A 21717-nucleotide genomic window follows, 5' to 3' on the forward strand; every position below is an offset into this window, starting at 1 on the left:
TTTTTTTTTTTTTTAACAAAGGCTATCCTTTGTAAGAATCAGAATTGGTACCTATCCTTTACCATGGAGCAATATAGGATGGTTAAATTTCAATGAAGAGGGACTAGTAGATGGCATAGTAGTCCATTGCTGGACTCCTATGGAGTCAACTACAGTTTGAGTCCCAGACCCAGCAGCTTCAAACCAGGCACTTTTGCTTGTGTGTCCAAAATCGCTCAAGTAGGAGGGATTGTGGTATGGCCATCCCCTCTGTGGGATGATTTCTCACTTTCTATCTCTCTGGTAAACACAGGCACCCTAGAGCAAAAATCTCTCCTAAAACAATATTCAGTGGTGAACCAGTTCTTACAGAAGCAACATCACCTTGGATCCATAGTATTGATACTAGTATGTTCATATGCCAGAATATTCAGATTTGCACCTGTATGGAAGTCTATTTTTAAAATAATACATCTTCTCCATGGTCATTATCTAGATGGGACTAAAACACCATGTGTGAAGGAATAGTACCTATTTAAAATTTTGCTGCCCAGAGAGTGATTTTTCACTTTTCTTCTCTCTCTCTCTCTCTCTCTCTCTCTCTCCAATGAGCACATTCACCCGATGGCAAAAACCTAAAATAAAACATAAATAAATAAAATTATATGATATTGGGACCACCATTGAGACTTTTTAAAGTTCTAAAATCAGGTAATATCTCCATTGTGAAGGTTATGAGCCATTGTAAATAACATCCATGGGAGGGCTGTAAAAATATAAGGATAGACCTAGCTTGTAGTGTAGTGGTTAAAGTGGCTGGATCCCATGTGGCCAACTCCATGGTTCAAGTCTTGGACCTGGTGGCTTGCAAAACACACTGTCTATATGTGCATGTGTGTCCAAATCTTTTTTTTTTTTTAAATTTGTAGAAGTGGTTTTTTTTTTGTTTGTTTGTTTTGTTGTTGTTTGTTTTTTTTGCTATAGGGTACATGCACTCCCCAGAAAGACAGAGAGAAACAGAGAGACAGAAAGCAAGAAATCACCCCCCAGAGGGGAATGGCCATACTGCAATCCCTTCTCATTCTCCTCTTGGAATCTTGGGCACGCACATGCGCCTAGCGTGAGTTTAAACCACTGGGTCCGGGACTCGAACCATGGTCAACTATGTGGGAGTCCACCAACATAGCCATTATGCAAACTGCTGGTTAGAATGTGTCAAGAATCTTGAGAGGAGAATGGAGAAGAAATTATGGCATGACCATCCTCCATAGGAGTTGTTTTCTTAATTCCCTTCTCTCTCTATCTCTATCACATGCACATGTGCCTTATAGCAAATTAAAACATATATAGAAGGATGTATTTAGAGGTAGAAATTTAAAAATATACACATATATGTGCTGGAAAATTGTATACATGAGAATAGCTTCTGTTTATCAGGAAATTTGGCTGATTACACAAGAGCCTGTTTATTTTACTCCTTCATTTATGAGATAGAAATACTAACTATATAATACTTACTTAGAGGGTTTTAGTTAACCATTTTATTCAGTATCAAATAATTATTTTCATAGTTTTGTCGAGCACATACACAAATAATAGAAAATCAGAGGTGATAAATATATCATAGTGTGAGTGTGAGCAGTGTTTTTGTTTATTTTTTTGTTTGTTTGTTTGTTTTTGGAGAGGTTTTTGCTATAGGGCGCATGTGCTCGCCAGATAGACAGAGAGAGACAGAGACAGAAAGCGAGAAATCACCCCTCAGGGGGGATGGCCACGCCACTATCCTTTCTCCTCCATTCTCCTCTTGGGATCTTGGGCATGCACACACATGCACCCGGAGTGAGTTTAAGCCACTGGGTCCGGGACTCAAACCGTGGTCGACTACGTGGGAAGCCAGCGACATAGCCATTACGCTAACTGCTGGTCCCCATGAGCAGTGTTTATTGGTGAGCATATTTAATTTGAATTGTGCCAAGGCATACATGTAGTTTTCATCGCAGTTTAGGTAAATATATGAACTCCTAATTTTTGACCATTTTGCTGTAAGTAGAAGTACTGAGTCATCAGAAAATTCATGATGCATTTTGCATAGAAAAAATACATCATGGCTATTTTTTATGATCCAGTAGTTTCAGTTAACATGAAAAAGGACACAAAATTAAAAATCAATACCTTATTATAAATAAATATTAATTCTGAGTGTTTAGTCTGAGAAAATTATATTAAACATGCAGGAACATTTTGTGTCTGTCATAGAATTATCACTGTGACTTTACAAATTAAATTTGCTAGCATAGACTGCTTGTAAAATGGAATGACTACCTATCCAACATCAGCCTGTCATCCCTCTGTCTCTGAGTGATCTAATCTATTATTTAATCAGGGGAATTATATTGAGAAGAATAGCCTGAGTCATGCATCTCATGCTTCCTTACGTGTTTTGCCGAGTGCATTTGAATGTATTTTAGAATCCACCTGCTCAATTTCTCTGTGTACATTTATACAGAGTAGTCTGTAGCCTACAGAAGAGATATTTTGAAAAAAAAATGTTGGAGATTTCATTCTTTTTATATGTGATCTGAAAACCAAGGACATCCTAATTTCATGGGGATAATTTGAGATGTTTAATTAATACATTAGATAATATATATTAAGTAGCTTTTTCCCCCAAAATGTCAGCCAATTCCTTGTGTTTAACATTTGCTCAATTTAATTAATTATATATTAGCATATTATCAACAGATTATGTTCAATTTTTGTGTCCCTTAAATGCTTTGCTTCTATCTTTTCCCCTTTACTCCCTCCATCTCACCTTCCCCCCATTTCCCACCTTCCTCCCACACTGACTCTAGTTTCCCCAGTAGCTTTTCATACCTTTATCTTCCTTATTGCTTCCCATGCATTACTGTAGTATGCTGCCAAATGTTGTGCTTCGTGTGTGTGTGTGTGTATCTAATGTGGTATAGTCAAATGTGATGTTTTCCATTGTATTTTGAGGAGACTACCTTGGAAATATGGACATTATTAGTCTCTACGATGAAAAATTTGAGAATACTGGTCTAAGTTTTACTCAAAAACTAATTATAAGGGATGAGTTGAAACAAGTATATTCCAACTGAGAAAATGGCTTAATATAATTAGCAAAAAATTGTTGCAGATGCACTTTGAATAAGTGAATGAGAGTCTTGATTTTCTGCAAGGGCAGAGAGCCACAAGGCAATTCACTGTCAAAAGGATAGTTCCAATAAGTGGAAAAGTAATCTTCGACCTAAAAGTCTTGTGGGATTTTCTGGAATCATTATTGATTGGATCTTAGTTCCTAACTCGGGAGACAAATTGGTTGAAGTTGGAATTTAATTGCATTTAGAGTTACAGTGCCTTTCTCCTCACTAGTATACCTCTTTTACAAAAACAAAAACTGATATACATGGAAAACATGCAGAAACAAAGGAATCATGACATAAATAATCCTTTATTGCTCTCTATTGCTGTCGTGTGTATCATTAGTTGTCAAACCAATCATTTATCCTCAACTATCCAATACAAATTTAGTAACATAAATTGGGAGATTTATATCCAGTGGACAATGTTAATTCAGTTGTGTTGAAAGGCAATTATTCTACTTACAGTATACCTTGCTAAGTATTGAATGTGAGAAAGCTCTGGTTTTCTCAAGCTGAACATGAATGACTCCAATATTGAAGAGATCGGGAAAGGTGTTAGTTAAGATGTAAATAATACCATAATGATATAATGTGAAGGCTAATAACTAAGTAGACATTTGCATATCCAATGCTACCATGTTACCGTATCAAAACTTTCTTGTACGCCTATTTCTTGAAGGATATGCATTGGGCAGATGAAGAGGTCAATGTGAAAATATCTATGCAAGCGTAAGTTATAATACTGTGTTTTGTCTTTTCCTATACAGCCTGAAAAGAATGACAGTGAGCCGGGCAGCCAGAGGATTAAACCTGTTTTTATTGAAGATGCTAATTTTGGACGACAAATATCCTATCAACATGCAGCAGTCCACATTCCTACCGACATCTATGAAGGCTGTAAGTAATAGACTGTGAATCCCATGTCTTACCTTTCTCATGGATGCTACATTTGGGAGAAAAAGGGAACAAATGCCACATAAAAGTCTATGGTAAACTCTAATTTATGTCAAAGAAAGAATCCGATTTTCATGAACAGCTTGTGTTCCTTTGGCCTTACTGCATGAGGATTTGTCGGGAAGCCCATTTCCACAAAAATATCCCTCTACGCTATTTTGTAACTATTGGGTTGTTGGGAAAGTCTTGATGCATTTCTGCTTAGCAAAACATAGAAAAATACATCATGATTTTCCCAGTGACCTAATATTTGTGCCTGCCCAATTGATATCAGTAACTTAAAACATAAATTGCTATATTCTTTAAAAAATCAAAACTATGCAGCTAGATGTCATCTACATGTGCACACACAAATTTTACACAGACTGGTAAAGGAAGGTTGTTCATTTCAGATTCTCTCCCGTTTTTTGACTTTTTGTTCATGTTTGTCAGCCTCCCTCTTTCTGTTTTTTTTTTTTTCTGTCTTACTCAAAGATACAAGTAAAGGGATCCATACTCCTATTCTATTGTGGCCTCAAGACAGAAAGAGCATTGGGAGGAAGGGAACAATTAATAGACCTAAAGAAATAGACCATCGTTGACATGATTGAGAAGAGCTCACTGTAGGAAGGGAGAGGAGTAAGGTATTTAGGAAGAAATGGATGTTCTCGTCTGTCAGTGGTATTCTCAGATATGTCTTTCATGCTAATAATGGCAGTGCCTGAGAACTCACCCAAGAGTTCTCCCAAGGACAGCTTAACAGTCACTGAGGATGACTTGTGATCCAGGAAAATGGGTTTTTGTTCAGTCATAGCCTGGTCTTTGCTGTTATCTGTTCCCTAACTTGCCCACACCCCTTTCTGTGCCTTAAATCCAATCTTTTCACATAAGTAAAGAGTAAGGGGAAACACTTGCATTTCAGCACTCTATAGATATCATGGCACTGTGCCAGCCTACATTATTGTGTGGAGGAAACTGAGGCCAACCTGAGAGTTAATTTGTTAGAAATTGTCTGTGGTTGATTTTCTGTCTTGTTGTCTGATATTTGGGAGGTTATTTTCCTCTTTCTGAAATTCAGTAATTTATACATGTCAATAAGATATTCTAAGTAAATGATTTTCTTAAATAGCTTTAATTTATGGAACATTTTGTTTAAGATTTATATTTACATGAAAGATTTGTGTTTGAAAGAAATTAAAGCAAAACCACAATGACTAAAACAGCTGTAACGTGACGAGACTTTGGTTTCTTAGATTCTCATGTGAAGAGGAAACCCCTCATTTTTCCAATACTGATAGTCAAGGTAGATTTTCTGTGCAAGTTAAAGACTCTATGACTATTTCAGAGCCAGTATTGTCCACAGGAAGTTATCAGGTATTTAACTTCACATGAGAATCTTTATTTTTTTAAATTCTTTTACTCTCTTTTTCAAAGAAAATTTAGAGTTTTTATTTTATGCTAGAATAAATATAAAATATGAAAAAGTAAATTTAAGAATACATTTTTAAGTATATTGATTTTCATATAGTTTACACATTTTTTCTCAGAATCCTAGAAAGGAAGGAGTTTTGACTTGATATACAGAGCATTTTATATCCAATTTATAACGAACTATTTCTAACATCTGCAGAGAATAATTTCAAAGTCTCAGAGAGTGAAAATCATTACTTTGAAAATGAGTAAGATAAAATATTTAAGTATATGTTCTTAGAAGTTACAAGGTACTCTTTGTAATAAATCATAATTTTTTTTTAAAGAGGAAAAGAAGTTTTGTTTTTGGATTATTTATTGGCTCTCATTTATCTTATTATTAACATTTCCTTCTTGGCTGAAATCTCATCAGTTAGAGTTTAACCTTTCTTGACTTGTACTTCGTTAAAATTTATATCCAGTGTTTTGGGCTACATGAGTGAACAACAAGAATAAAACCACAGATGTCAACAAGATCGGGAAAATTTAATAATTATTCATACTCTTTGTGTACTTCAGTGGAACATGCTAGAGGATTGTTTTAGGTTTCTGAGTTTAATCAATGTGAAAGTGCACTTTAATTGAAATCTTAGTTGAAAGAAAAAGCTTCTTTCATTTAACAAATATGTAGCTACAGTCTCATAAGAAATCTTGTTAAAATTTTCCAAAGGTGATTACTTTTGAAAAGTCCCTTAAATTGAAATGTAATTATTTTTGTTCAATGATATTTAAATTTTTAAAAATTATTTTCAGTGAGAGATTTTTGCTATAGGGCATGTGTGCTCGCCGGAGAGACAGAGAAAGACAGAGAGACAGAAGGTGAGAAATTATTCCCCAGGAGGGATGGCCACACCCCAATCCCTTCTCCTCTAGTTTCCTTTAGGGATTTTGGGCATGAACGCACAAGTGCCCAGTGTGAGTTTAAAGCTACCAGGTCTGGAACTCAACCCACTATGTGAAAGTCCAGCGACATAACCAATACACTATCTGCTGGTCCCAATATATTTAAATTTTTGACTTATATTTCTACCTGAAAGTTTACATTTTTGAGAATTTCACTTATTAGTTATTTTATTTTGGAGGACATACAACCATATTTAAATTTCAGATCTCATTTATGGGAGTAAGAGTATAGAAAATAAAAAACACATTCTGTGGGGCCAGCAGGTGATGTAGTGGTTAAAGTATTGGACTCCCACATAGTATCCATAATTTGAGTCCCAGATCCTATGGCTTGAAACTCACACTGGGTGCATGCCTGAATGCCCCAAATCCGAGGAGGATTATGGAGGAGGAGAGATTGCTGTGTGGTCGCCTTCCCTAGGGAATGATTTCTCACTTTCCTTCTCACAGTCTTTCTCTCTGTCTCTCCAGTGAGCACAAGCACCCTATAGCAAAAACCTTCAAAAAAAAAAAATCTGTAATTTTTTTCTGTATAATAATAGGTAACAGAAATATTTAAAAAGAGTATAGAAAATAAAGCTTAGTAAAACCTGGGACTGAATTTGTTTCTAATCACAAAGCTTCATTTTGAATCACTTTAGAGTCAAGAGAGAATCTCTGATGGAATTACTCTGTTGTAATTTTCAAGAAAAATTAATATTGATGTTTGTTTATATAATTATTATAGTTACAAAGAATGAACATTAATAAGGAAAATAACTTTTTAAATTTGCATAAAAACTTTTAGATACTGGATACTTTTGTCCTTACACTTACCCTGTAATGAAAGTAAGGCAATGATTACTTCTATTTTAGGAAGAAAAAAATCTTTCCTCACTATCAATGGAGAATAATCAAATTTTATAAAATGTTGAAAATTTATTCTAAGCTAAAAGATGACGACTGCCGCCAGCAAGCATAATCTAGTTAGACCCAAATGTGCTCGCTGAGGGCTTAGACACCTGGGGCAGATTTTAAAGTAGGGGGCCAGTAGGTGGCATGAGGGCTGAGGTTCTGGACTCCCACATGGCTGACCGTGGTCTGAGTCTTGCATTCTCACTTTTCCTCTCTCTCTGTGTCTCTGTCTGGTCAAATCGAACTAATAATAAATAAAGTTAAGGAAATAATGATTTTAAAAATATAAATAAAGGCAAAAGGTAAATTGGGAGAGGGAATGGGAGAGAGGATTATACTGATTGTATAGAGACAATTATACTTGCCTACCAGAATCAATAGCAAATTGTGTACTTCAGTGGAACATGCTAGAGGATTGTTTTAGGTTTCTGAGTTTAATCAATGTGAAAGTGCACTTTAATTGAAATCTTAGTTGAAAGAAAAAGCTTCTTTCATTTAACAATTATGTAGCTACAGTCTCATAAGAAATCTTGTTAAAATTTTCCAAAGGTGATTACTTTTGAAAAGTCCCTTAAATTGAAATGTAATTATTTTTGTTCAATGATATTTAAATTTTTAAAAATTATTTTCAGTGAGAGATTTTTGCTATAGGGCATGTGTGCTCGCCGGAGAGACAGAGAAAGACAGAGAGACAGAAGGTGAGAAATTATTCCCCAGGAGGGATGGCCACACCCCAATCCCTTCTCCTCTAGTTTCCTTTAGGGATTTTGGGCATGAACGCACAAGTGCCCAGTGTGAGTTTAAAGCTACCAGGTCTGGAACTCAACCCACTATGTGAAAGTCCAGCGACATAACCAATACACTATCTGCTGGTCCCAATATATTTAAATTTTTGACTTATATTTCTACCTGAAAGTTTACATTTTTGAGAATTTCACTTATTAGTTATTTTATTTTGGAGGACATACAACCATATTTAAATTTCAGATCTCATTTATGGGAGTAAGAGTATAGAAAATAAAAAACACATTCTGTGGGGCCAGCAGGTGATGTAGTGGTTAAAGTATTGGACTCCCACATAGTATCCATAATTTGAGTCCCAGATCCTATGGCTTGAAACTCACACTGGGTGCATGCCTGAATGCCCCAAATCCGAGGAGGATTATGGAGGAGGAGAGATTGCTGTGTGGTCGCCTTCCCTAGGGAATGATTTCTCACTTTCCTTCTCACAGTCTTTCTCTCTGTCTCTCCAGTGAGCACAAGCACCCTATAGCAAAAACCTTCAAAAAAAAAAAATCTGTAATTTTTTTCTGTATAATAATAGGTAACAGAAATATTTAAAAAGAGTATAGAAAATAAAGCTTAGTAAAACCTGGGACTGAATTTGTTTCTAATCACAAAGCTTCATTTTGAATCACTTTAGAGTCAAGAGAGAATCTCTGATGGAATTACTCTGTTGTAATTTTCAAGAAAAATTAATATTGATGTTTGTTTATATAATTATTATAGTTACAAAGAATGAACATTAATAAGGAAAATAACTTTTTAAATTTGCATAAAAACTTTTAGATACTGGATACTTTTGTCCTTACACTTACCCTGTAATGAAAGTAAGGCAATGATTACTTCTATTTTAGGAAGAAAAAAATCTTTCCTCACTATCAATGGAGAATAATCAAATTTTATAAAATGTTGAAAATTTATTCTAAGCTAAAAGATGACGACTGCCGCCAGCAAGCATAATCTAGTTAGACCCAAATGTGCTCGCTGAGGGCTTAGACACCTGGGGCAGATTTTAAAGTAGGGGGCCAGTAGGTGGCATGAGGGCTGAGGTTCTGGACTCCCACATGGCTGACCGTGGTCTGAGTCTTGCATTCTCACTTTTCCTCTCTCTCTGTGTCTCTGTCTGGTCAAATCGAACTAATAATAAATAAAGTTAAGTAAATAATTATTTTAAAAATATAAATAAAGGCAAAAGGTAAATTGGGAGAGGGAATGGGAGAGAGGATTATACTGATTGTATAGAGACAATTATACTTGCCTACCAGAATCAATAGCAAAGGTAGTGACAGTCCAGGGTTGGACAGGAAGCCTCTGGGCAGAAGTCCTTGGAGAACTCGTCTTTGTGTCAGGATGCACTGATCTTGGGACAAGGTTATGTTTCTGGCAGTTTTCCAAATAACAGTTCTTGTCATCAGGCATGTGACATGAGAAAACTCCTCTTCCATGGCCAACCCTTCATTCATGATTGATATAAATGACTCCATTTTAATTTTAAAAAACCTGTACATCACAAAGATACGTTCATTTTGATAAGAGACAGGGAAATTTTCAGAAAAGGTATTGTAATTTGAAGTCTTATATATGCTTTGCTAAAAGTGCTTTAAGAATTTTTGTACATGAAGCTACTAATAATCACTAATATCACCAATGTAATTTATCTGGCTATTTGTCTTGAAATACATATAGCTGCTATGTCTTAAGTGATGTCAGTGCATAAATTACAGAGGAAAAAGTTTTCCTTTGCTTAGAATTATGTAGGTAGCTCTTCATAATGTGTATATTTTAGCAACTAATGTGTTCGAAGGTATAGTTGTCATTTAATTATAGGATACTAGCGGTATACATTTACTGTATACAATTTATCTTATTTTTGTCATTGCTACAGGTAACAAGATGGGTAATATCCCTTTCTCAGAATAAATTAGTTAATAATATTCAAATTGATTGATCTCCTTAACATAAACCAGGCTGTCTGAATGTACAGTTACAAAAACAGAGGAAAACAGTCATTTCTTAAGATATTTGGTGCTCTTGGTCAAAAGACTTAATTAAGGATATGGATGCTTAAATGTCTAACTTTCCTATGCTTTCAACAAATTATAGTTTTGGTGAAAATATTTCAGTGAAAGATTCATTTCTAGTATATAATCTTATTCTTTATAATTAGGTTTGACATAAAGAAAATACACATGAGAAAAACTTTAAAGAATGGAAATCGTGAGTTTTTTGAAAACAGAAGTTTTGAAGAAAATATAAGCCCTGAGAAATATATAATTATTTGTTGCTATATTTATTATTTATTTATTTATTTGATTTTTTTCTGTTTTTTTGAGGGAGATTTTTGTTACAAGGTATGTGCACTCACCGGGAGAGAGAGACAGAGAGACAGAGATCACTCCCCAGGGGAGATGGTCATGCTGCCACAGGTCCTTCTCCTCCACTCTCTCAGGATTTTGGACACACAAGCATACACACCTAGATGAATTTCAAGCCTTCAACCACAGCCGGTCATGTGGGAGTCCAGTGATATAACTGCTATGCCATCTGATAGGCCCATATTGCTATTTTTAATGTTTAATGTGACTAAGGTAGATTACTTAGTATTTTACTTATTTATAGACAAAAACAGATTTTCAAGAAATTAACCAAAAAGTTATATTAGGCACAGACTGTAGTCTACATTATTTTTTTAATCAACATATTTTTGTTTTTGAAGTATTCATTTTCTCCTTTTAAACTATGATTACTACAGTAATCGGTGCATTTTTTAATTCATTTATTCTGTGAGTGTGTAATATTTTAAATACATGATAAATTGTATTGTTTAACAAAACTTTTGTTTTACTGAATGAATATAATTTGTTCTAAATAAAAATTAAGCTTTTTGGGGCTAGTCAGGTGGTATGGTGATTAGGTAGCTAGATCCCACATGGTTGACTATATGGTTCAAGTCTTGGACCCAGTAGCTTGAAAAATACACCAGTGATGTGTTCATGCATGTCCAAAATACGGAGAGGAGAATGGAAGAGAAGGGATTATGGCATTACCATGTCCCCCAGATGAAATAATTTCACAATTTTCCTGTCTCTCCGGTAAGCACACATGCCCCTGAGCAAACAAACAAACCAAAACTAAGAAAAATTTTTTTTTCCTATGGAAAAACTACCTATAGAAAAATAAAATCAGTTTTTCTCTGTTTTTGTAATATCTAAATAATGTGGATTATTTTTATTATTTTTTTTCTTTTTAGAGAAATTTTTGCTATAGGTTATATACACTCACCAGAGAGACAAAGAAAGAGAGACATAAAGTGAGGAATCACCCTCCAAGGGAGATGACCATGCCATAGTCCCTTCTCCTCCATTCTCTTGGAATTTTGGGCATGCACACACCCAGACGCCCAGCATGAATTTTTAGCTACTGGGTCTGCCACTTGAATCGTGATCGACTACATGGGAGTCCAGTGATGTTACCATTATGCCATCTGCTGGTTCCAATATGGATTATATTAATAAACACTAGGAATAATATCACTTTTTGTAAGGAATATTTATTTAATTTTATGTATTATAGCTATTGTTTTTTTAAGTTGTTACAGGACACATGTGCTCACTAGAGAGCAACACAGAGAGAAAGAGAAAGAGAGAAGGAGGGGAAATGCGAAAGCAAGCCTCTAAGTCTGGAAGTCAAACCACAGTTGGCCAAGTTGGAATCCAATGCCACAACCTCTATGCCACCTGTTGGCCCCTGAATGATACCCCCTTTTTTTTTTAAGAGAGATATTTGGTATAGGCCTCATACACTTGCCGGAAAGCAATAACTCAGTCCTGAGGGTTAAGGCTATGCCACAATCTTTTCTCCTCCATTTTACTCTTGGGATCTTGGGCACACACACACATGCACTTGGTATAAGTTTTATGCCACCGTGTCCGGGACTCAAACCACAATCGACTACGTGGGAGTCCAGCAATCTAACCATTACACAATCTGCTGGTCCCAAAATCACTTGTGAAATATACAATAGCATTATAGGCTTGATATAAAATGTTGTTTGCTATCTTTTATTGCAATAAAATCTAGGAAAGTTCATTGTGAGAAAACTGGGAGCATATTAGCATTTTTAGACATGGTATTTTCACTTAAATACCTTAGCAGCATTCAATAATCAGTTGAAATTTTACTAATTTTTAAAAAGCGTTTTTGAACATACATGTGTATATTAAAATATAGATATGATATGAGTGAAAAATATTAAATTTTCTTTTTGTTAATCTCTGACAAATTTTAGATTGTTGAGAAACTCATGACGTATTTTCCTATGTTTTTCTATGTAAAGATGTGCCATGACTCTCTTGATGATGTTCTTCACTTATTCAGAAAATGATTATTGAATACTTGCTGTTTATCACACATTTCTCTAGACAGTAAGAGTATAGCACTGAACAAATAGATTAAAATCCCTGAACTCATGAAGCTTATGTTCTAATGCTTACGTCACAGTACAGTAAATGCTTTGGAAAACATAAGAAAGTGTTATAGTAAGTTAATGCTTTAAGAGGGGGGTTACTATTTTTTTTGGAATTATTTATTTAAATTTATTTATTTATTTATTTATTTTTCAATTTGACCAGAGAGAGAAAGTGCGAAAGCCAGAAAATCCCTGAACTCATGAAGCTTATGTTCTAATGCTTACGTCACAGTACAGTAAATGCTTTGGAAAACATAAGAAAGTGTTATAGTAAGTTAATGCTTTAAGAGGGGGGTTACTATTTTTTTTGGAATTATTTATTTAAATTTATTTATTTATTTATTTATTTTTCAATTTGACCAGAGAGAGAAAGTGCGAAAGCCAGCCACCAGGTATTTATTTATTTTTCAATTTGACCAGAGAAAGTGCGAAAGCAATCCACCAGGTACAGAACTCAAACCTCAGTCAGCCATGTGGGAGTCCAGTGCCTTAAATACCATGCCATTCCCTGGTCCCTGGAATTCTTTAATAATAGGTAAAAAGAAAATGGTTTGTGGATAAAGCAAAGTTGTAGCATGATATGCTTAATACCATCTGGAAAGAAGGTTCTAGGCAGAGGGAACTTAAGTTCAAAGATCCTGAGACAGGAACAAAGGTAGGCTCCTAATTGTCAAGAAGACCGGTGTGGCCAGAGCAGAGCCGACAAGGGCTGGTGTCATAGCAGTGGCTGTGTCATACACAGCCTTGTGGGTCATTGCAAAGATTTTGATTTTTTTTAACTTCAAGATTACCTTATCTTGGGCTGTATAGGCTGGAAGGCTTAAACTATAGACATTTCTTTCTCTTTTTTTTTAATAATTATTTTTTATTTTTATTTATTCATTGATTCTTTTTTATTTTTTATTTTTTTTATTTGACCAGAGAGAGAGAGAGGTTGAGAGTGAGAGAGAGAGGAAGTGAGAAAGCAAGCCACCAGATTCAGGACTTCAACCCTTGTCGGCCATGTGGGAGCATCCAATGCCTTAACCACCACGCCACCTGCTGGTCCCACATTCATTTATTTCTAAGAGTCCTGGAGGCTGGGAATCCAAGATCAAAATATCAGCAGATTTCCTTCCGAGTGAGGGCTCTTCTGTCTTGCAGATGGACACCTCCTCACTGTCCTTACATGATCTTTACTTGTGCACTTTCCCAGAAAGAGAGCTGTTTTCTCTTCTGCTCTTTCTGAGGAAATATTTAAGCCATAGCAGAGATAGAAGCTATGGGATCTTTTGTGGAGAGGAATTGCATAATCTTTCTCAAGCTATGAAAGTTATATGTACTGAATACTCTGTTAAGAATAGGCATAAAAAGAGTGAGAACAAAGAAGGTATGGCAGGGCCTTGGGCTTGGGTTGTAGGCCCCCAGAAGTGTTTCTATCAAAATTGTGTAAGCTTAGGATATTTTTGAGTCTGTACTATTCTAATTTTACATTTGTTATCAAAATGTTTCTATAATGAATATATTCTGGGCAATTAACCTAATTATTTAAAAGCATACAAATATAATCTCCATAAGTAAACCTTATACAAACACTTTTAATTAAGAAGATAATGAGCTAAGATAAAACTATTTGGACCTTCCAAGTGTAATGCATTAAATGAAAGTACACTTTGGTAGACCATTAAGAGATCTTCTTTGCATCCCTTTTTCTATTAATTTTAATTTTCCTTTTCTAGTGAAATAAATTCCATCTTTCCTGATCTGCTCAGAGGCGTGAATTAGGAACAAATGATAAAAACCTAGGAAATAAAGTGGAGGATAAATACACAAAGAAATTTCTTGTTTTGTTTTGTTTTGTTTTGTTTTGTTTTGTTTTGCTTCTATTTATATGAATCTTCACGCATTGATGTAAATCGCTGAGCTTCTTTTTGGGACCTGCCTGACATATTTCCTGTGAAAGACTTCTGATTTAGAACTCAAACCACATTACTAACAGGTTTTGAACTATATGTGCTACTGATGTTTGCATGTGTATTCACTGAATATACTAGCCTCTATAATCACCATTTTGTTATTTTCTATGATTTTGATTTTTTTTTTATATTCCACAAACAGTAACATGAGTTACTATCTTTCTGTTCATGAATTATTTTACTTAGTATAATTTTCTCCAGTTCTAGTCATGTTGTTGCAAAGTCAGAATTTTCTTTATTTTTAAGACTGGAGAGTATTCTAACACATACATAAACCACATTTTCTTATTCATTCATCTCTTGATAGACACTTAGGTTAACTTAATAACTTGGCTATTTTGAATATGTGGGGATGTCAAAAAGTACACGGAAAAATGTAATCATAGTAGGTATTTATTTTGATGCAAAAATATTTTTAATCTATTCTGCTTTTCCATCATATGCATTTTCCATTAACTTCTAAACACTACTCTTAGTACTTAAATACCATGCCATTCCCTGGTAACAGAAAACACAATTTTGTCAAACCAATTTCAAATTTGGGAGTTAATACCTAGAAATTGGATTGATAGATCATATGGTAATTGTAATTTCATTTTTTTTTAGTAACCCCCAAAGTCTTTTCCAACTGCTTTTTACTATCAGCAGTGTACAAGTATTCCCAGTGTACAAGTATTTTCTCTGCCTCTTTGTCAACACTTATCTTTGGGTCTTTGTTTATAAAATCCATTCTGACATGTTTAAAAGGTATCTCATTGTGGTTTCAATTTGTATTTTCCTAGTGATTAGCAATGTTTAGCAATATTTTTTTCATAAATCTATTGGTGATTTGTATGTTTTCTTTTCTTTTCTTTTTTTTTTCTTTTTTTTTGAGGAACGTTCAATCAATTTCCTTACCTTTTTAATTGGTTATGTTTTCTTATCATTGAGTATTTTGTGCTTCTTATATGTTTTGTTAATATTCATTAGATGTGTGACTGGTGACTATTTTCTTCCAATCTGTAGGTTCTTTCCACACATTTAATTGTTTACTTTGCTGTGCAAAAGTTTTTTAGTTTGATGAACAAAAACTTTGTAGTTTAATGTAATCTCATTTATCTATTTTTTCTTTTTGCCTGTAATTTGGGAGTAAATTTCAAAAAGATTGCTCAGAACAATGCCTTGCAATTTTTCTGACATTTTTTTTATAGTATTTACAGTGTTTCTTGCTTTATTTTTAAGTCTTTAATCTAATTTAAATTGATTTCTGTATCTAATATGAGATAAGGGTCTAATTTTCATTTTCTACGTGTGGAAATTCAGTTTTATTACTATTTATGTAAGAGACTTTTTTTTCTATTGCTAATTCCTCATACCTTTCTTCAAAATCAGTTGAATATGCAGAAGCTCTGCATATTCTGTTCTGTTTCTTGGTTGATAAATCTATTCTTCTGCCAGCATCATGTTGTTTTAATTGCTAAGGTTTTGAAGTATAGTTTGAACACAGGTACTATAATGTTGTAACATTTTTTTAAAGAATCATTTATTTAATTTTATTTATCATCATTATTATTATTTTTAACTTGCTACAGAGCACATGTACTCACCAGAGAGAAATGTATTGATAGAGATAAAGAGAAAGAAAGTGAGAAAGCAGGCCACCAGGTCCAGCTATCTGGGATTCCAACACCTCAACCACCACACCACCTGCTGGCCCTGCCATCACATTTTAATATTAAATCTTACAAAACTAATCTACTTGTTTGTCTATTGGGTATTGTTAAATAATTAGATTATTACCATTTTTTGTTTTCAATAAATGAACTTCTGAATTTTATGTTTTTGGAATAGGGTACCTGTACTCACCAGAGAGAGAGACATATAAAGAGAGAAAAAGTGAGAAATCCCTCCCATTGTTAATGCCCAAGCTACAATCCCTTCTTCTCCTGAGAGTGTGGGTACACACACATTTGTGCCCAGCATGATTTTCTTTTCTTTTTTTTTTTTTTTGAGTGGTTTTTTTTTTTTTTTTTGCCAATGGGCCTGGGTGTTTTCCCAATTTTTTTTTTTGCCATAGGGCACGTGTGCTTGCCAGACAAACAGAGAGAGAGACAGAGAGACAGAAAGCGAGAGAGAAATCACCCCCAAGGGGGGATGGCCATGCCACAGTCCCTTCTTCTTCATTCTCCTCTTGGGACCTTGGACACGCATGCACACGCGCCCAGAGTGAGTTTTAAGCCACCGGGTCCGGGACTTGAACTGCGGTTGACTACGTGGGAGTCCAGCGACATAGCCATTACACTAATTGCTGGTCCTCCAGCATGATTTTCAAGCTTCTGGGTCTGGTACATAAACTGCAGAGTTGAATATATGGGATCCAGCTGCCTTATTCCCCAAGCTACCTGCTGGCCGCAAAACTGTGTATCTTATTATTTTCTTAAGATAAGCACAAGAACTGGTATCAAAGGTCAAAAAAATTAATAAATTTCAATATCTAAGGTTAATTCAAATTTAGATTTATGGTAGCAATGAATTAGTACCTTTCTAACTCCAACTCTGTCAACATTGAATATTACCTTTAAAATAACATTTTTCTAATTGCATGCAATACCATTAATATTTTGGAATAGTCTACTGATAATTTATTTTTAGCTTTACTTCATACATTTTTCATTTTTCACCAAGTACTGTACCTGTCTATATCATCATCCATTATAAATCATACACTCTAAGAAGTAGCAGCAGTTTATCTGAGGGGATTAAAACAAACTCCTTTAGAAATTACCCTGATTTTCCTATATGCTGTATTTCTTAAAAAATATATTAGAGTTTTCATGTTTACCTTCATTGCTGGAATTTATTTATTACATTTCATTGAACTTTGATAAATATTCAAACTTTAAAAATTCAACATAATAAGGTATTAAAGTATAGTTTGGACATAAAATCACAAGGCTAAAAAATATAGAAGAATTCATCATGGCTATTAGAAAATAAGAGAGTGAAAAATGTTAAAAATAAAAAGTTTAACTTCAGATATTATAGAGATTTAAGTTTATGAGAACATTTTGTATAAATTTAAAACATAATTTTATAAAGAATAAGAAAATAATGGGTGTTTTATTATAAAAACAGAATGGATTCATTGTTAATAATCACAGGATAAATTTAAAACTTATGAATACTTATGAAAATTCAAAAGAAAATATTTTTTAAGTAAAGCATGAAATGTATTGAAAAAAAATGCATGCTGAAAAAATAACTCCCTAATAACTGGGTATTTTAGATACCTTATAATATTACTGTATTCAGTATCAATTGGTGCAGATTAAGCTTTCAATAAAGTCTTAGACCTATTTTTTAAAATGAATATCTAGCCAAATACCATAATGCAAGAAAAATTTACTGCATTCTAAGAATAGGACTTACTTTCTAAAACCCAACTACAAGATATGAGTTACTATTCCAAATCTATCAGCAAGACCTCAATAATAGACATTATTCCTGTTAGTACATTATCAGTCTCTTTTCAGTCAGGAGCAAAACAAAGATGTCTGCTGTCCTAGCTACTATACAACATTATAGTGGAAAAGTCTGTACAATGCTGTGAGAAAAACAGTAAGGATCTGCTACAAACTGGGAGTAAAAACGGTATATTTAAAATGTCTAAAGAGGGGACCAGTTGGTGGCATAGTGGTTAAGTTGTTGAATTCCCCCATTGCCAGCCACAATTCAAGTCTCAGACCCAGTGGCTTGAAAATGACACCAGGCATGTATGTATGCAGTGCCCCAAATTCCAGAAGGAGAATAGAGGAGAAGGGGTTGCAATATGGCCATTCCTCCTATGGGGTGATTTCTTGCTTTTCCTCTATCTGTCTCCAGCAGATGTACACATCCTGTGGCAAAAACTTAAAAAGTAAAATAAAATAAAAGAATGTCTAAAGCGAGTCAGCTAGTGGCATGGTGGTTAAGGTGGCAGAATTACACACAGCTGTGTACTTTTGAGTCTTGGGTCCAGCGACTTAAAAACACACCAGGCACCTGTGTGCACATGCCCAAAATTCCAAATGGAGAAGAGGGGATTTTGGCATGGCCATCTCCCCTGAGTGGTGCCTTCTCGCTTTCCTTCTCTTTCTTTCTGTCTCTCTCTCTTGCTCTCTGTTTCTTCCCCTTGAGCACATTTGCCTGTAGCAATTTTTTTTTCATTTTCTTTTATACATTCAATCACATTATTTAGCTTACAAAATGAATATTCCAACAGGTGAACATTTCTCCCTAGCACAGTTGATAAAGCTATAAAATATCTTCAACAGATAATACCACATTTCTTTGTCCCATTAATGCTTTGCCTCCCTATTTTCCTTCTAAATGTCCTTCCTCAGACCTTCCTCTTTCACACACATTATATCTGTTATTTACATCTATATACTGTATTTCTATATCTTTTAGTCAATCAGTTTGTCATAGAGGGCGGACACTCGGTATATATTAAGTGGGGACATACAATGCCTCTCCTTCATAGCCTGGCTTGCTTCACTCAGCAGTAAATCTTCCATATTCATCCACTTCCTGTCAAAAGCCAGGGTTCTGTAGTTTTTTATGGCTAAATAGTATTCCATTAAGTATATGTCCCTTTTTTAATGGCTGAATAGTATTCCATAGAGTATATGTACCACAGTTTTTCTATCCATTCATCTGTTTGTGGGCATTTGGGTTGTTTCCATGACTTAACAAATGTGAATAGTGCCACAATAAATATTGATGTGCAAGCACTTTTCCGATTACATATTCTTCTGTCCTTTGGATAGATCCGAAGGAGCAGGATTGCTGGATCACATGATTCAGTTCTATTTGTAGATTTTTGAGGAATCTCCAAATTGTTCTCCACAATAACTAGATCAATTTACATTCCCACCAGCAGTATAAGAAAGTTCCCCTTTCATCACACCATCACACCCCCACCAGCACTTATTGTTTTTTTTGTTTGTTTGTTTTTTTTGTTTTTCTTTTTTTGGAGAGGTTTTTGCTATAGGGTGCGTGCGCTCGCCAGACAGACAGAGACAGACAGAGAGATAAAAAGCGAGAAATCACCCCCCAGGGGGGGATGGCCATGCCACAATCCCTTCTTCTCCATTCTCCTCTTGGGATCTTGGGCACACGTGCACATGCACCCGGCGTGAGTTTAAGCCACCGGGTCCGGGACGCGAACCGCAGTCGGCTACATGGGAGTCCAGCGACATGCTATTACACTAGCTGCTGGTCCCAGCACTTATTGTTTTTTGTTTTTTTAATCTTAGTCATTCTGACTGGGATTAGATGGTATCTCATTGTTGTTTTGATCTGCATTTCCCTTACAATGAGGGATGCTGAGCATTTTTTTCATAAGCTTTTTAGCTGTCCTTATGTCATCTTTAGAGAGTGATTTTTTTTTGTTTTTTTTTTGTTTGTTTGTTTTTTTCAACTCATTCTCCCATCTTTTAATAGGATTGATCCTCTTTTTTGGAACAGCTACTTGAGTTCTGGTTATCAGTCCCTTCCTTATCTGACACATAGTTTACACAAATGTTTTTCCCTTTCTGAAGGCTGTTGATTCACACTAATTACTGTATCTTTTGCCATGCAGAAAGTTCTTAGTCTGATGTAATCCCACTTGTCTATTTTGGGGATAATTGACTGTGCTTTGGGGGTTTTATTTAAGAAGTCTTTCTCTTCTCCAATGTCTCCCAGAGTCTCCCCAGTGTTTTCCAAAAGAAATTTTATAGTTTGAGGTCTTATATTTAGATCTCTGATCTACTTTGACTTGATTTTTGTCAGAGGTGAGTGGTAGGGGTTCAGATTCATCTTTCTACAAGTGAAAATCCAGTTTTCCATTTGCCTATAGCAAATTAAAAAAAAATAAAAACAGTAAAAAAACCCATAAAATGTCTAAAATAAACTGGAAAAATGTTGAAGAATTAATTATTTTAAGAGAGATTATAGCTATAGTATGTGTGTGCTCCTTGGGGAGACAGAGAGACAGAAAGCATGAAGTCACACCCCAGAGGGGATGACCTATGCTGCACTATCTTTTCTTCCATTCTCCTCTTGGAATTTTGGGCATACACATGCACCCAGCATGAGTTTTAAGCTGCTAGGTCTAGGATTTGAACTGCAGTTGACTCACATGGGAGTCCAGTGATGTACCCATTATGCCATCTGCTGGTCCCAGTATTAAAATATTTTTAAGGTTGTTGTCTACAAGATTGAAATTAAAGGGACCAGTAGTTAGCATAATGGCTATGTCACTGGACACCCATGTAGTTGACTGCAGTTCGAGTCCCGGACCCGGTGGCTTAAACTCACGCCAGGTGCATGTGCGTGCGTGCGTGCCCAAGATCCTGAGAGGAGAATGGAGGAGAAAGGATTGTGGCATGGTCATCTTCCTGGGGGGTGATTTCTCGCTTTCTGTCTGTCTCTCTCTGTCTTTCTGGTGAGCACATGGGCCCTATAGCAAAAACCTCTCCCCCCCCCAAAAAAAAGGAAAAAAAAAAAAGATCGATATTAAACTGATTTATTTTCTGCATATTAGCAATTACGGATTCCATAACGGAAGAAAAACTCTTATAGTAGTTGTGAGAAATATTAAGAATGTTACATAACAGATTCAAAAGTCTCCTGAAAACTAAACTCATCCAATTAAATAGTACTATAATTAGAAAACTTAAAAAGATTAACTATGTATGTGAGCATGGAAAACTTTAAATTAATTCAATGTTTTTATTGATATGAGAGCTTGAAATAAAGTCTAAAAAGATTTTTTAAATCACATGTGAAATTTAAACAATGTGCTGAGTCTATTTCTGTGTATTTTCCAAAAGGAACACATATTGCCACTAATTTCACATTGTTAATCTATTGATTCCAAGCTCATCAATCTACTAAGTAACCAAGTGATTAATATGGTAATTGATAATAAGATAGACTGTTTTAGTGATTTGTCATTTTGAAGCTTATCGATATCTAGTAATTCTTTTTTTTTTTTTTTGAGAGAGATTTTCACCATAGGGCGCGTGCGCTCGCCAAACAGACAGAGAGAGACATAGAGACAGAAAGCAAGAAATCACCCCCCAGGGGGGATGGTCACGCCGCAATCCCTTCTCCTCCATTCTCCTCTCGGGATCTTGGGCACGCACGCACACGCGCCCGGCGT

General features: G+C 35.1%; 1 protein-coding gene across 2 annotated transcripts in view; it reads left to right on the forward strand.

Moving 5' to 3' along the window:
- CACNA2D1 (calcium voltage-gated channel auxiliary subunit alpha2delta 1) overlaps positions 1-21717 on the forward strand; it is a 567237-nt gene that overhangs the window by 359128 nt on the left and 186392 nt on the right. For both annotated transcript variants that reach the window (XM_006155764.3, XM_006155766.3), the window contains exon 6: positions 3911-4040. In XM_006155764.3, coding sequence (XP_006155826.1) covers positions 3911-4040 — 130 coding nt within the window. The remainder of the gene's footprint in view (positions 1-3910; positions 4041-21717) is intronic.

The sequence above is a fragment of the Tupaia chinensis genome, unplaced genomic scaffold (assembly GCF_000334495.1).
Source record: "Tupaia chinensis unplaced genomic scaffold, TupChi_1.0 Scaffold000466_1, whole genome shotgun sequence".
NCBI classification, from domain to species: Eukaryota; Metazoa; Chordata; class Mammalia; order Scandentia; family Tupaiidae; genus Tupaia; species Tupaia belangeri.